The sequence below is a fragment of the Durio zibethinus genome, chromosome 4 (genome assembly GCF_047325235.1).
Source record: "Durio zibethinus cultivar Kanyao isolate XHJ-2024 chromosome 4, ASM4732523v1, whole genome shotgun sequence".
Taxonomy (NCBI): Eukaryota; Viridiplantae; Streptophyta; class Magnoliopsida; order Malvales; family Malvaceae; genus Durio; species Durio zibethinus.
This window is the reverse complement of record NC_143165.1, coordinates 2,594,614-2,608,311: the sequence shown is the minus strand read 5'-3', so window position 1 is coordinate 2,608,311 and position 13,698 is coordinate 2,594,614. Positions and strand designations below refer to the sequence as shown.

The window sequence follows — 13,698 nt, the reverse complement described above, 5'->3', positions numbered from 1 at the left end:
ATTCATGTCTAATACTTTAACATTTTTAACAAATTAAAATATATATTAAATTTGGCTGGATACAATAAAAAAAAAAAAGACAGCTTTCATGCAGATAATGCCTATTCTTTTATTATTGTGTTTACCATTAGTTATTCTTTACAAAAATAATTGTTTTTCAAATATGAATCCAATATTTATCATATATTCTTAATTGATGATTATAATATACATATATATATATATATTATTGCCCCTTTCATATTTTAAAATTATCATATCATCTTCTTTATACGATGTTGTATTTGTATTGTATATATGTATTCGTCTGTCATATACATGCATATATATATATATACATATATATATATATACATGTATGTATGTATGCATAACAAAAGTGTAATAATTTTTTTTCCCCTTACATAAATTGTTTCTTTAGAGTTGATTTAACGTTGAGCAGAGATTAGACTGTTCTTAACTCACCAGGCAACAAGGCATGCTATTACCTCTTACTTTTTCTTTTTTTTTTTTTTAAATATTGAACGTACATCAACTTTATCTGCATTGGGCATGTTGAATTTAAAGAAAATTGAAGCTACTTTTAGTTCTTCACCAGTCATCATGTTTTTGCTTGACCCTATCATGCTGATATTTATTTCAAAAGATTCCTGTCCAATGCTGATAATATTGAGGCTGAAGCAGGGATAGATTATTTGCTATTTCTCCATACTAGCTTCTCCCAATCATTTTCTTGCTGCCAAGTTATATGAAAGCTTCTCAAATTTGTTTTCAATTAAATTGCCATTTACAGCTTTAGAATCCTTGGTATAGGTGAAAGCTATGGAGTCATCATATACTTTGCAGGGACTTCGCTCATGCTTACGACATACACAGTGGCATTAGCACTATCAATATTGTGGAAAATGGAATGTCTTTGCCAACAGTTGCGTAATCTTTTTTAGAGTGCTAGACTCTTAGTTCTTGTGATCAAAGATCACATCCTGACAACTTCGAGTACTACAAAATGGGATGTCTTTAATTTGAAGAATGAACATGATTGCTGCATTGTTGCATTAAGCTCATGATTTAATTATTGATATGAACTCATTAAGGTTTTTGAATCTTTTTGGTCAAGAAGACTGCAATCAACACAGATCTTCAAGCAATCAAGCCTGTTTTGCAGATTGCAGAAACACATTTGTCTTCGTTTAGTTTGTCTTTTTTTTTTTTTTTTTTCATTTGATTCCTCAAATCAGTCTGATTACAGATTCTTATTTGACTCTGTACATCTTATGAAATCTGAAATACAGCTCTTCTTTTTTTTTTTGTACAAAAAAGTGGGTTGAATAGGATGTTTGTACTCTGGATACAAGCTTGTTAATTTACAGCTTAATCAATCCATTGACCACAAAAGTACTCTATAGGTTCAAAATGTAAAATTCAGTACAATCAAGCCAACTGACTTCTAATAATTTTGGTTCTAAACATTAAGAGAAGGTTTCAAAATAGATAATTTGCAGCTTGTATCAAATTAAGACGCTACCATCAGACAAAAGAAAATTCAAAATCATAGCTACTTATTCATGCTTGAACAAGAAAAACTTCTACATATATCAGAGCAGGCATTGCCCCCACCTGTTAACCTCTCCATGATAGGTTTCCCTTGCTTAAGATGTGATGTCCAAGCCACACAATAGGTCTGTTATGCCTACACACGAAGTTCATGCCACGTAATAAGTTCGTTGTCTCTACATGTGAGAAGAGTATTAAAATGGAGAAAAAGTAAAATCTCACATCAGTATAATTAGGGACATCTGAGCAGATAAATATAACAAGGGTCATTAAAGTAACTTGCCTCAAACACCCTTGTCATTGTGTCTATTGGTAGCATAACAACAATGTGGTGAAACCAGGCTTTCAATATAGATAGCTGGCAGAAAACAATCCCGGTAATTGCATGGTGTAAAAGTTTTTGATGTCTTTTCCTTTGGATCATACCAGACTAATTCCCTCCCATCATAATCTATTACAACTTTACCAGTTTTTGTATAGCATAATGCGTACTCCCAGTATTGTACTGAACAACCTGGTCCATGCAAAGTTTCTCTATGAACACTGAACAACCTAGTCCATGAGGACTTGACGCCATATTCCTTCAACTGCCATGCCTCCAAAACAGTTCCATAACTGCACCCATCGAACAGACATAAGCAATCTCCTGAAATCCCCAAAATCAGCAAATCATGTTTTGTCCCTTTGATATTATCTGGTATTGGCACCAGTTCATAGAATTTCTCTTCTATCATGTGAAATGCAACAATTATGTAAATTTTTTTCGGACCAGTTTGTCTTGATGCTAACCAATGCAATGCTCCATGGAGAAAAATCCCTTCTCCTTCTATTTCTATGCCAGATTGGAGACCCTGAATCCTTCGCCAGATGTTAGTTTTCAATTCCAGAACTTCAACTTCAGTTTCATTAGAAGCAACAGTGAATATAGGGCGAGCAACTCTAACTACTTTATAATCATCAGTTGAGGAATTATAACCAAGACCGTAAGAAAACATACCACATCGACCAAAAGGACGGAGCTTTGCCAATTCCAAGGCTTCTCTAATTGTTGGATTCCACAAGAAGATGCGTTCATGCTCAAAGACTACACATATCAAGCCATCACAAGATCCTCCTAAATCAAGCCGACCATCCACCAATTCATCAGAGTCAGGAGTCTTCTTCATTGCTGTGGGATACTCAAGCTCAAATATTAGTTTGCTCTCATCATCAAGATCATCACCAGAAGCTTCACAGGCTGCTGATTCAAGAGGTACAGTGATGAGAAGTACCCTCTGGCTGATGCTTTTCTTCTTTGACTGTGCAAGGTGTATTTTGGCAAACTGAGGATCAGAGATCAAAGACAACCATGGCTTGGATACACACTTGAGTTGTATCAGATATTTGACAGGCAGCCTGGACAGTATGTTGACAATAATGTCTTCAGGGAGCTGAGGAAGTGTTTCCATGGCTTCACTTCAGATTAATTCTTGTGTCTGCCGTTGCTCTTTTGATAGCCTTTAACTTAATTAGCTAAACCCACATTGTCTTAATCACCAAGAAGCTTACATTGTACACTATACCAAGAATCTGGAATTTTGGACATTTTTGAAAGGGTCATCAGCTCTAATACCAAAATATTGAATGGAGAAATTTCTCAGTCAGAATAACTTTGGCTACATACAGATTTTTTAATTCAATATCAGCAACTCCACTTTGAAGTAGTCATTGAAAATGGGAAACTAATTCAATATCCGTCAAAGCTATTGAATAATCTAATTGCACCATGAAACATAACACAATTTCAATTTATTATTTATTAATCCAGAGGTGGGAGGAAAATAGAGATTTGTACAGAGGAAGCCATATGCATAGTCCACTCTTTTCCAATTTAGATTTGTTTTACTATCTTCTGAAAAGTAATTGACAAGAATACTATACTTGTCCAACATGTGGCAATTCACAAGACCATATTTTATTAAATTTTCTTGCTGCTGTCATCAATAATAAATAAAATTAACTTGGTACTTCTATTTCTCCTTTTTCTGGAAATATCAAATAGGAAGTTGATATCTTCAAATAGAAGATACTGCAGAACCTAAAGTTTAGTTCAATTAGTTTATGCAATCATCTTTAAAATATGACATCTAGCTAATTTGAAATTCAAATCTTAGCAATTACAACCCCTTTCTTTATCTTTGAGCTACGACTGTCTTTTAAAAAAAAAAAAAACTCAAAGAAATTGCAATAATCTTCTACTTTAATCAAGAAATGAAGCTATTAAATCGCATACAAAACAAAATCCATACTTTTTTTGGCATGTGGTGTTATTTGTATACTAACAGTTATAACAACTTAAACTTGACCTAACAGTGACTTCCCCACGTGTCAAAAAAATATACATTATTGTTTCAAAAAATGAAGAATGATATGAATGATAAGACTGTATCTCAGTTATGCTACTAAACTGAAATTATTGCCTCGTCACTAACTTTAACTCTTGAACTGATTGCTAGATGGAACCAGTGAACCATCAATTGGAGAGTCCATCCGATATTGCTATAATTTGTTAATAATTGATATGAAAATTATGCTTTTATAAACAATTATGATAATTTTTTTTTTACAAGTAATATTAGACTACACAATAAAAATAATCATCTCTCATCAACCTATAATTCAAATTCAAAACCTTCAAGATGAAGCTTTAATTGACAGGTTCCTGGAAACATAGTACTAATGATCATTTGAAGCAATCATGTAGTAGCAATGATTTGGCCACACTTTGCAATGCAAGTAGTTGAAGACCAGAGTGGCAGTAGAAATCAAATTTCTTGCAAAAAATCCTCCTCTAAGTCCATGTATGCAAATGTGCTTGTATATGATTTTTGAATTGTTCTAACATTTTCTGCATAAAATTCGCTGGAACAGAGAAAAGAGAGGCTCTTCTGCAGATTCTATGCGGTATACAAGCAAATGGTTGAACGTACTCAGTTCCAAATAAACATAATTTTGTATAAAAAGCAGAAACTTTGACGAGCAAGGCAGCAACCACGATCGGATTAAGCATAAAGGACTACTAAAGGGAAACAAAAGATTGAGTTACAACTATAGTTGTCTTAGGTTTTGTACAGAACCAAACCACTGACATTTTTTGTTCAACTGCTACAAACTATTCTAAGGAGCATATATGGCACTGCACAAACAACAAATTTACTGCCCTCATTTGAGAGCATTGAAAGGACAAAAGATAAATCGCAAAGAAAGCAATCAAAATTCAAACTAGGAGAAACTATTTTTTTCTTCTTACCTTCGTTCGACTCCAAAACATATATATACACAAACAGGCATATAGTTCACATAAAACTCAAGCTATGTATACTTATGTTGTATGTAAATATATTCATTTGAAAGTGCATGTGTATTTTTTTTTCCCTTCTATAAGCCAATAGAGCTTACCTAGGACACCCTTAATGTCTGAACTTAGATACTCCAATGAAATAAGCCAATCAACGACCTTTGCATGTAAACATTCAAGTCTCAAGCTGCAAAAAGAGCCTTATATATATCAATTTATTTTGGAAATACGCGAACCTTATCTAATTAGATACTTGAAAACAATGAAATACAAACCCGAAAAACTTGCTCCATTAAATAGTTGGAAAATTCAAAATGTACAATTAAACAAATTATGATTACAAACTAGCACTTCATAAAAGGTAAGACTTTCCACCCCAACTGTCTCTTTTCTTTTATCTTTCCCTTTTTCACCATCCCCTTCTCCCCATAATAACAAGATCCACAAAACTGCAATAATTAATCTTTTTTCACAAAGTGGTTCAATTCAAATCATAGAAGTAAATGAAATATAAATAAAATAGTACAGACACAACATATAATAAAGCCTGAAAAACACAGATAAGAAAAAACAATTCTGTTTGGCTGAAAATTGAATCTGTCTTCTACACAGTGAGAGTGTACCAAAGCCCATTGCAAAAGAAATAAATAAAAATAAATAAAATAAAATTTAATACAAAAAAAAATGCTAAAAAGAAAGGGGAAAGAAAAGGCAGGTACCTGAAAAGAAAACTGCAAATAAAACCCTGAAAAAATAGTTAAATTCACTCTGCCATTGACAATATGGGGTTTCCAAGAATTAGCTGCAATTGCTCCAGTTTACGACTTACAGGGTCACTGTAAAAACAGGCGATAAAATCAATTTACAACAAAAAAATATATTTAACTTCGAAAATAAAACAGGGTACAAGGAAATTGCTTACCTGGGAAAATATTCTTCGTCTGTTTACGATTCTTAAAAATTGACAAATTGGGAATCGGTGAAATTGTGTTTTAGAGTAAAAAAAAGTCAATGTGAAAGCCCCATTTTGGCATTAATGGACCCAGCCCATGAACTGAAAACCGGGTCTTTCGACCCAATATGCCTATCAAATCCAATTCGGGTAATTAATTTTAAATTGGACATAAAATATATTTATATGTAAATCTGGTTCATGTATCTGTTTTTATTTATTTCATGTGAAATATGTGTAAACTATAAAAACTTATAATATTACAATTGTGTGATATGGGAAACACAAACTCTTCTTCTTTTTTGTCAAACTTATACAATTTTTGCTAAATTTTTAAATTTTGTCTTTTTTTGTATTATGTCACTATATGCATATAAAGTTGACAAATTTATTTATATGTATCTCATGTGTATTTTTTTGGCTTAATGTGATGAATGATCCTAAATTATAATATAATATTTAAATTTTAAAAATTTTTAATATAATATCTAAATAATAAATCTATTAACTAATATAATATTCACTTCTAAAATGATTAATTTTAAATAATGAAGATAAAACAACCTTCCAAGCATACTAGTAGTTGGAATTGGAGGAAATTGCTTCAAATAAAACAAATTGTGCAAAACTTCATCAAAAGGGAAAATTGAATGGAGGTATGACTATTTTCAAAAGGACGTTATGATTCTGCCATGGTATAAAAAAGATCAGACTATTACAACGAAAAATGGGGTGATAGAAACTAATATGATTTAAGTATCACATCCTAAAATATTCGTTAATAACCTAGATAATGATTTTGAATAGGCTTCCAATGAATGATAGGCTGCGATCATAGGAAATGAAAATTGATAGTATATGCAACTTATGCCACAATGAAGATGAAACAAGTGATCATGTTTACTTTGAGTGTATCTATACAAAAGAAGTTTGACAAAAGATTTTTCAGCTATGCAAGATTGATGGAAGAATAAATAGTTGGTACGTAAAACTGAGCTGGGTAGAGAACATATTAAAAGGGAAAGCCTTAATGTCAACCTTATTGAGAATTACTTCAAATGCATATATATATATATATATATATATATATATATATATATTTCATATGGGGGGAAAGGAACTAATGGACATTTAAGCAAGGGGGATGACAACAGCACAAATGGTGGACAAAGTCAAGGAAATTGTAAGATATAGGTTGCATAGATTGAAACATATTGTAAGAGATATGGTAAATAAAAAACTTAGTGAAGATTGAAATCTGAATGTAGATTTTTAGAATAAACTATTTATGAATTGTCTTCCTTTATTTGTTAAGTTGTAGAACAGTTATAATATAACAATTCCAACTGACTTTAGATAAATAAAATTTCAGCTTATCCAAAAAAAACCTCAAAGTACCACATTAGTTAATAACTCCATAATTCAAATGTGACATTAAAGATTTTAAAAAATTAGTTTTCATATTAAATATTTTATTATAATTTATAGATCATATTAACATTTTTTTTTTAGTTTTTGAAACACAAAATTAATTATTAAAGCCCTAAAATTTTATTTTCTTTTAAATATGACATTTTCTTCATTGTTTTTTTTTTTTTTTCAATAAAATTTGAATTTGAAAAAAAATGGATATAAATTTTGAAATAGGATTAAAAGAATATATATGCCTTTTATGATTATACCTAAATTCATGACTTATTTTTTACACTTAAAAAATGCTTTTTATTACACATTATGTACCAAAATGTAATGTTTTGAGTAAAAATTCATTTTTATAAATGAACGGTATAATTTTTTTTTAATTTAACAAATGAGATTAAAATGCCGCCATATATCTATTTTTCTTTTTTCTTTTACTATATTCTTAATATGTATTTCCCAAATAATTCTAAGAGTAAAGTTAGCAAAACTCTACCATTAGATGTGATGATTTCTCTTTGTACAATGGAAATATAATGTTTTGTATAATGAAAGCTCATCATCAGTCATCAATTTTTTGCTTTACCTAGTCATGCTCAGGAATAGATCCAGGATTTATATTCAATGGGGGCAAAATACATATAATATTAAATATATATAAGTTAACTAAGATGCATAAAAAAACTATTTTAGTATACATAAAAATAACATATTACAATTGTTTTCTATGACTTTTCTTATTTTGAAAGCATTGTAAAATCTTTTCATTATCAATATTACAAAATATATATTTTTCTATATATGTAACCAAACAATCATTCATCCAAGAATCTCTCATTCAATTGAACAAACGATTCTTCACAATCTTCATAGCAGAAAAAGCTCTTTCAACTGATGCAGTAGAAATTGGTAATATCAAAGTTAATTTCACAAGTAAACATACCAATGGATACACAAAATATTTTGTTAGCTTTAAACTGATCTTTATTTTGAAATGACAAATCATTAAGCTAAATATGCTTGATCAAGATTTTAAAAAAGATTTATTTAGTACATGTTCTTAAGTTTTATATTTTGATACTAAATAACTAATATGATTCTCAAAGTTTAAACAAAACTTTCTTTATGTTTTTTTTATTTCTCAAATCAAAACTATCCTTAAATATTATCTATTTGAGCTTAAATGAAAGTCCAATTATTTTTTTTTAAATTCACTTTTTCATTTTGGACTTAATACAATTTTAATAATATTGGTTTTGAGAAATAGATTAACTTAAGAAAGTTATTTTACAAGAACAAAGTTTTCCAACATTGAACTTATTTTATTTTTCTGTATTAATTCACAAAGCTTTAATATTTGAAGTTTATATGTTGAAAAGCTTTTTGAGTCTACTTTATAATGGATCAAACAAAATCAAAATCCAAACTTTCTAAAAAAAGATTTTGAATTTTTACTAGATATTTATACAGTTGTCTAAAAACTATATAAGGGGTAGTTCTAAAAATTCACTATAATTCATACACAATGAATTAGGTGATGAGCTTTATATGGATAAAAAGCCATTTTTTAAGTCTAGTTTCTAAATCTTCAAATAGTTTGTAATTTGGAGTTGTATAATTCAAGATATGCTGAAATTAGTGAGTAAAGTGTAAAATAAGAGACAACCACCCAGCTTAGATAGGATCAATCTCTTCATGGAATGGATCGGTTGATTTTTTACCTAGAACAGATTTTTGTGCTCCAGGTTGAAGAAGGGATCAATCACCCTATGGAAGGGATCGATTACCTCCTTAAACCAATTGATCCCCTCAAGGAAGGGATTGTTTGGGTTGTGATTTTCAAAGGCAAATTTATTCCAAAACATGAACCAATCGATCTCCTCATGGAAAGGATCAATTGGGTCTTGTCCAGAACACTCTAACAGCTAGTTTTTTGTGCCTCAAATGGGCATTTCTTTTTCCCAAGCTTTATTAATGGCTAGTTCTTCAATTGCTTTATATACTGACCACTCTAATATACCAAGAAGGTTGATGAACTAAGAGAGCAAGAGCCAACAAGTTATATTTTTATTTTCTCATAGAATCAAAAGTTGTTAGAGCTCAAAATTTATATATTTTGTATTTGTTGTATCCAAGCAATATTGTGCTCTTCATTCATCATATTTCTTTATATTTCATTAGGTAAATACTTAGCCTTTAAGAGCAGTTTTAAGTTTACATTTTTATTAAGTGATTTTATAATCAAGAAGTGAGATATCTTCTTGAATTTATGGGATTAAAAGGTTGCTACTTAGCCTAGAAAGTAAAAAGTGTAAGGTTTTTATCTTAGGCCTTAGAGAGAAAAAGATAGGGTTGTAATTTTAATTCAAGATTAATGAATTGAAGCCTTGGTGTGGACAACCAAAAAGAGAGGATGTAAATGCTTTGTGGAGAAGGACTAAACCTCTATTAATCATTGTGTTTGATTTCTCTATCCCTATCTCTTTACTTTGATTATAGTTTATATTTGCTTCAAGTTCATCAATTGTTGTCATTTGCATTATGTTGTGATATTGATTTTAATTTTTCATTCAATTATTTTAAAATCATTGTTTGGGAAGAATTTGGATAAATCTAATTTATCCCCTCTTAGACCACCATATCACCTAAAAATCTAACAATTGGTATCAAAGCTTTGGTCTTTTTTTTATAGGTTTAACCACTTTAAGTAAAGATCCTATAGCTTAACTTAGGTTTCAAGATAGTGAGAAAGTCTTCAAAGCTCTTTATGTTTGATAAATTTGAATTTAATGAATGAAAAATGAAGATAAATGGTGTTCATAATGACCAATGATTTTAAAGCTTGGAATATGATACAGAAAAGGCTTGGAATTCCTTCAAATGATGTAAATTATATGAAGTAAGTGATGAATGATGCCAAGGTAAAATGCTTATTCTATAGAGCTCTTAACTTTCACAATTTTAACTTGATTTCAAATTGCTCCACTTTAAATAAAATATGAAGAAAGTTTGATAAGCTACATGAAAGATAAATTTTCAACCAAAATACATCATGTCTCATGGCTATTGAAGAGCCTACGGTAACCTCTAATTTAATTTATTCAAACTCATATACCTTTGATGAATTGCAAGATACCTTTGATAAATTGCAAGATACCTTTGATGAGTTAGTTATGAAATTTGAGTTAATAAAAATGAAATACAAGAAAATGATTTCAAAATTGAATGTTGAAAATGATTTTTTAATAAATGCAAAAAATATTTTGAAAAAAAAATGAAAAATTGAAAATAGATTTTGAGACCTTTCAAAATAGAAATGAATTTTAGAAAAAGAAAATTTTGATTTGAAAAAAAAAATTGATGAATTGATGAATTAAAACAAAATCTTTTCAAGACTTGTTTAAGTGCTAAAATGATAAAATGTAATTTTTGTAATTTTTATGGTCATACTATATATACTTGTCTTATAAAAAGAAAAGTTCTATTTAGAATTAGACAAGTATGGGTTCCTAAAGGAATAAAAGACTTGGTGATTAACTTTGAAGGACCCAAAACAATTTGGGTAACAAAAATCAAATGAGATTATCTTTTGTAGGTGTGCTAGAGTAAGGAGTTACAAAGTGATTTTGAAGAATGGAACTCTAGACACACGATAGAGATGTGTAACCTTTAAACTTTTATTTTAAATGAATATGAAATTGGTTGCCTATTCTTGTTGAACATTGAGTGCTTAATAGATATTAGTATATTCTTTATTGATATATCTTGAATATACCAAATTTATTTGATACATGTAAGCTTGAATTGACTATGTATTTTTTTTGTATGATTTTAATATATTCCACATGCTTGTTGATATTGTGTTTAATACTTATTTGCTGGATATATATTTTTCGAAGAATTCATAGATGCTCTAATGAATTTGTAGAATTACATGTGAATGCTCTTAATATTGAGATTGCATAAATGATCTTGATATTTTGATATTATTTGTGAAATTGACATTCTTGAAAACTTGTGCTTATACATAGTTGTGTATATGAATGTTGGATATTGATGATATCATGCATGCTTTGTGAAATTGTTATTGGTGCTTAATGTGATAAATTGTGTGCTAAATTATTTTTCATATTTATGCATAAACTTAGGTGCGAGCACTCAAAGCTTAATAATTTTGAAACTTTATGACTTGCTTTGAAAATGATTTTTGCTAGAGTCAAGCCTTAAAATATAAAATTTTGTTTTAGCAAGCTTTTTATTGTAAAATGAATTTGAATATCTTGAATTCAATGATTTAAACTTGTTCAAACAAAGATAACTTGATAACTTGCAATGGGTTAAAATTTTAATAAGTGCTACATATAAGTTTCAAAGGATTTTGGAGCTTAAAATATAAAATCTTGTTTTTGAACATTTATAGGCACAAAAACCATTTGGACTTTTTCAAAGTGTGATGTAAAACTTTTTTAAATGGTTTGAAGAACTTAAATGTATGTTCAAACATATTTGCCCATCTTAATAGCCTTTTTTAATGAAATATGAGATTAAGAGTTAACTTTTTGATTTTTTTATTTCTAATGCCAAATGACCAATTGAACAACTTTGTTTTGTCATTTGAAACTTGTTGAAATGGTTCAAGATGGTTAAAAATGAATTTGACTAGTTATGAGATTAATTAAGATATTTTTTAAGTAAAAATAAGATTCAAAATATCAAAAATAAAAATCTTTGAAATATTAAGCTTTGAATGATTTGTCTTATTGTATTTTGCATAAATATATTTCTTTAAATGATTTTGGCATGATGAAAATGATTTTGTGATTTTTATACACATTGATTTATGATTGTTGACCATGCTTATATGACAATGATGTTTGAAATTGCTCCACCTATTCTTAATGCTTGGATAGTGTGAAATTTTTTTTTAAACTTGATTGTTTTATTCTCAATTGTTTAAACTCTTTATTTATAATCTTAGATATTGATGATCATCTTGTGCTTAAATAATAAATATTGATGTTTGAATGTTCATCTCTTCACTTCTTATGAAATAATCTTGAAATATATTTTAATTCTTTATCCTTATTAATTCAAGATTTATTTCTTCTCTTGTGTTGATGAATTGATGAACTTTATGTGCTTAAAAGATATATATTGATTCATTGTTCATCTATATTTTTGGTCAAGATATGTGCTCATATGATCATTAATTCAACTTGACCTTAATGCTTATGATTTGAAAATACTTAATTTTTTTATCTTTTGATTTTTAAAATATTTTTAAATATACTTGCTCTTGTGCTAAATTGATTCATTAATTTTGTGAAATATTTTGAAACTTGTGTATAATTGACTTATCTTTTGGTTTAGAATTAAGTATTAATGAACTAACTGTGTTTAATGATATGTGTTGCTAATTTATCTATTGTTCTTGTCAAGTATGTGCATATTTGATAAATATAATTTTTCTTGAGTTGACATGGTTGCAATATGACTTAAGTAAATGATTTTCTTATGATGCTTATTTTTAGCTTAAGTCATTGTTGATTATGACCTATAATTTATATAGACATATTTATACTTTTGTGCTAAAATTTTTTTAAATATATTTTTTTATAATAAATATGTCTTCATTGAGTTTTTAGTTTTCCTATGGCTAGAATTTATTTTGACATATTCCTTGGTGATTTCTTAAATATACATATATATTGAATATATCTATTTTACATTCATAAATGATCTAAAAGGTTTATTTTTGCACATTACATGAGCACTTTTGCTTTAATGTTATTCTTGTGCTATTTGATGTTTAAATTGATATATGACCTCTAACTGAAGTATACATCTCTCTTGCAATTGATAACTTGTGCTTAATAAGAAAAAATTTTTTTTGCCTATAATGACTTAGAATACGAAATTTATTTTCTAACAATTAGTATAATTTTTATTCTTGATACTATTAATGAACATTTCTTTGTCATGAATATTTTTTAAGTCTATACTAGGAGAACTTGAAGTAAACATGAATGAGCTTACATTTTTAGAATTTGAAGTGAAACAAACAAAGCAAGTCATCTTCATCAATCAAGCCCAAGTACAAATACTAGCTCAAATGATGTGGAATTGAGGATTCAAAGCCTTATTCAATTATAATGAGCACAACAACATAGCTTGATAAGAATGGAGGTAATTGTATTGAATCTATGCTATGTGCTTATGATTTATAATGTTTAATGTATGATTTGATAAATGCTTACTTTGACATGTGCAAAAATAAGATATTATGTTTGAATTTGTGAACACTTTGCACAAATTAATTACCAAGCTACTTGATAGAATTTGTCTTAACTTTGTTAAATGTTTGGATTGATTAATATTCATGCCTAGTTTTTGATTGTTTTGATTAATAGTTTTTATAGCATGAATATTCGTTTGA

At 28.7% G+C, this 13,698-nt stretch overlaps 1 protein-coding gene across 5 annotated transcripts; it reads right to left on the bottom strand.

Moving 5' to 3' along the window:
• Window positions 1–1,383: 1,383 nt before the first annotated feature.
• Window positions 1,384–5,933, bottom strand: LOC111288262 (F-box protein CPR1-like). Of its 5 annotated transcripts, none has more exons than XM_022879078.2 (5): window positions 5,814–5,933; window positions 5,611–5,727; window positions 4,993–5,078; window positions 1,838–3,209; window positions 1,384–1,690 (listed from the first exon to the last, which is right to left on the bottom strand). In XM_022879078.2, exon 4 carries the CDS (start codon window positions 3,000–3,002, stop codon window positions 1,839–1,841), a length of 1,164 nt encoding a protein of 387 aa, XP_022734813.2. In that variant the 5' UTR covers window positions 3,003–3,209; window positions 4,993–5,078; window positions 5,611–5,727; window positions 5,814–5,933; the 3' UTR covers window positions 1,384–1,690; window position 1,838. The 5 variants fall into 5 exon arrangements, with proteins under 5 accessions (XP_022734813.2, XP_089615169.1, XP_022734814.2 ...); XM_089759043.1 differs by having other exon boundaries at window positions 1,384–1,730; window positions 1,838–3,123; XM_022879079.2 differs by having other exon boundaries at window positions 1,838–3,123.
• Window positions 5,934–13,698: the final 7,765 nt, after the last annotated feature.

Coding starts and splice junctions, on each gene's coding strand:
- LOC111288262 (XM_022879078.2), bottom strand. CDS start 3,002: ATGGAAACACTTCCTCAGCTCCCTGAAGACATTATTGTCAACATACTG.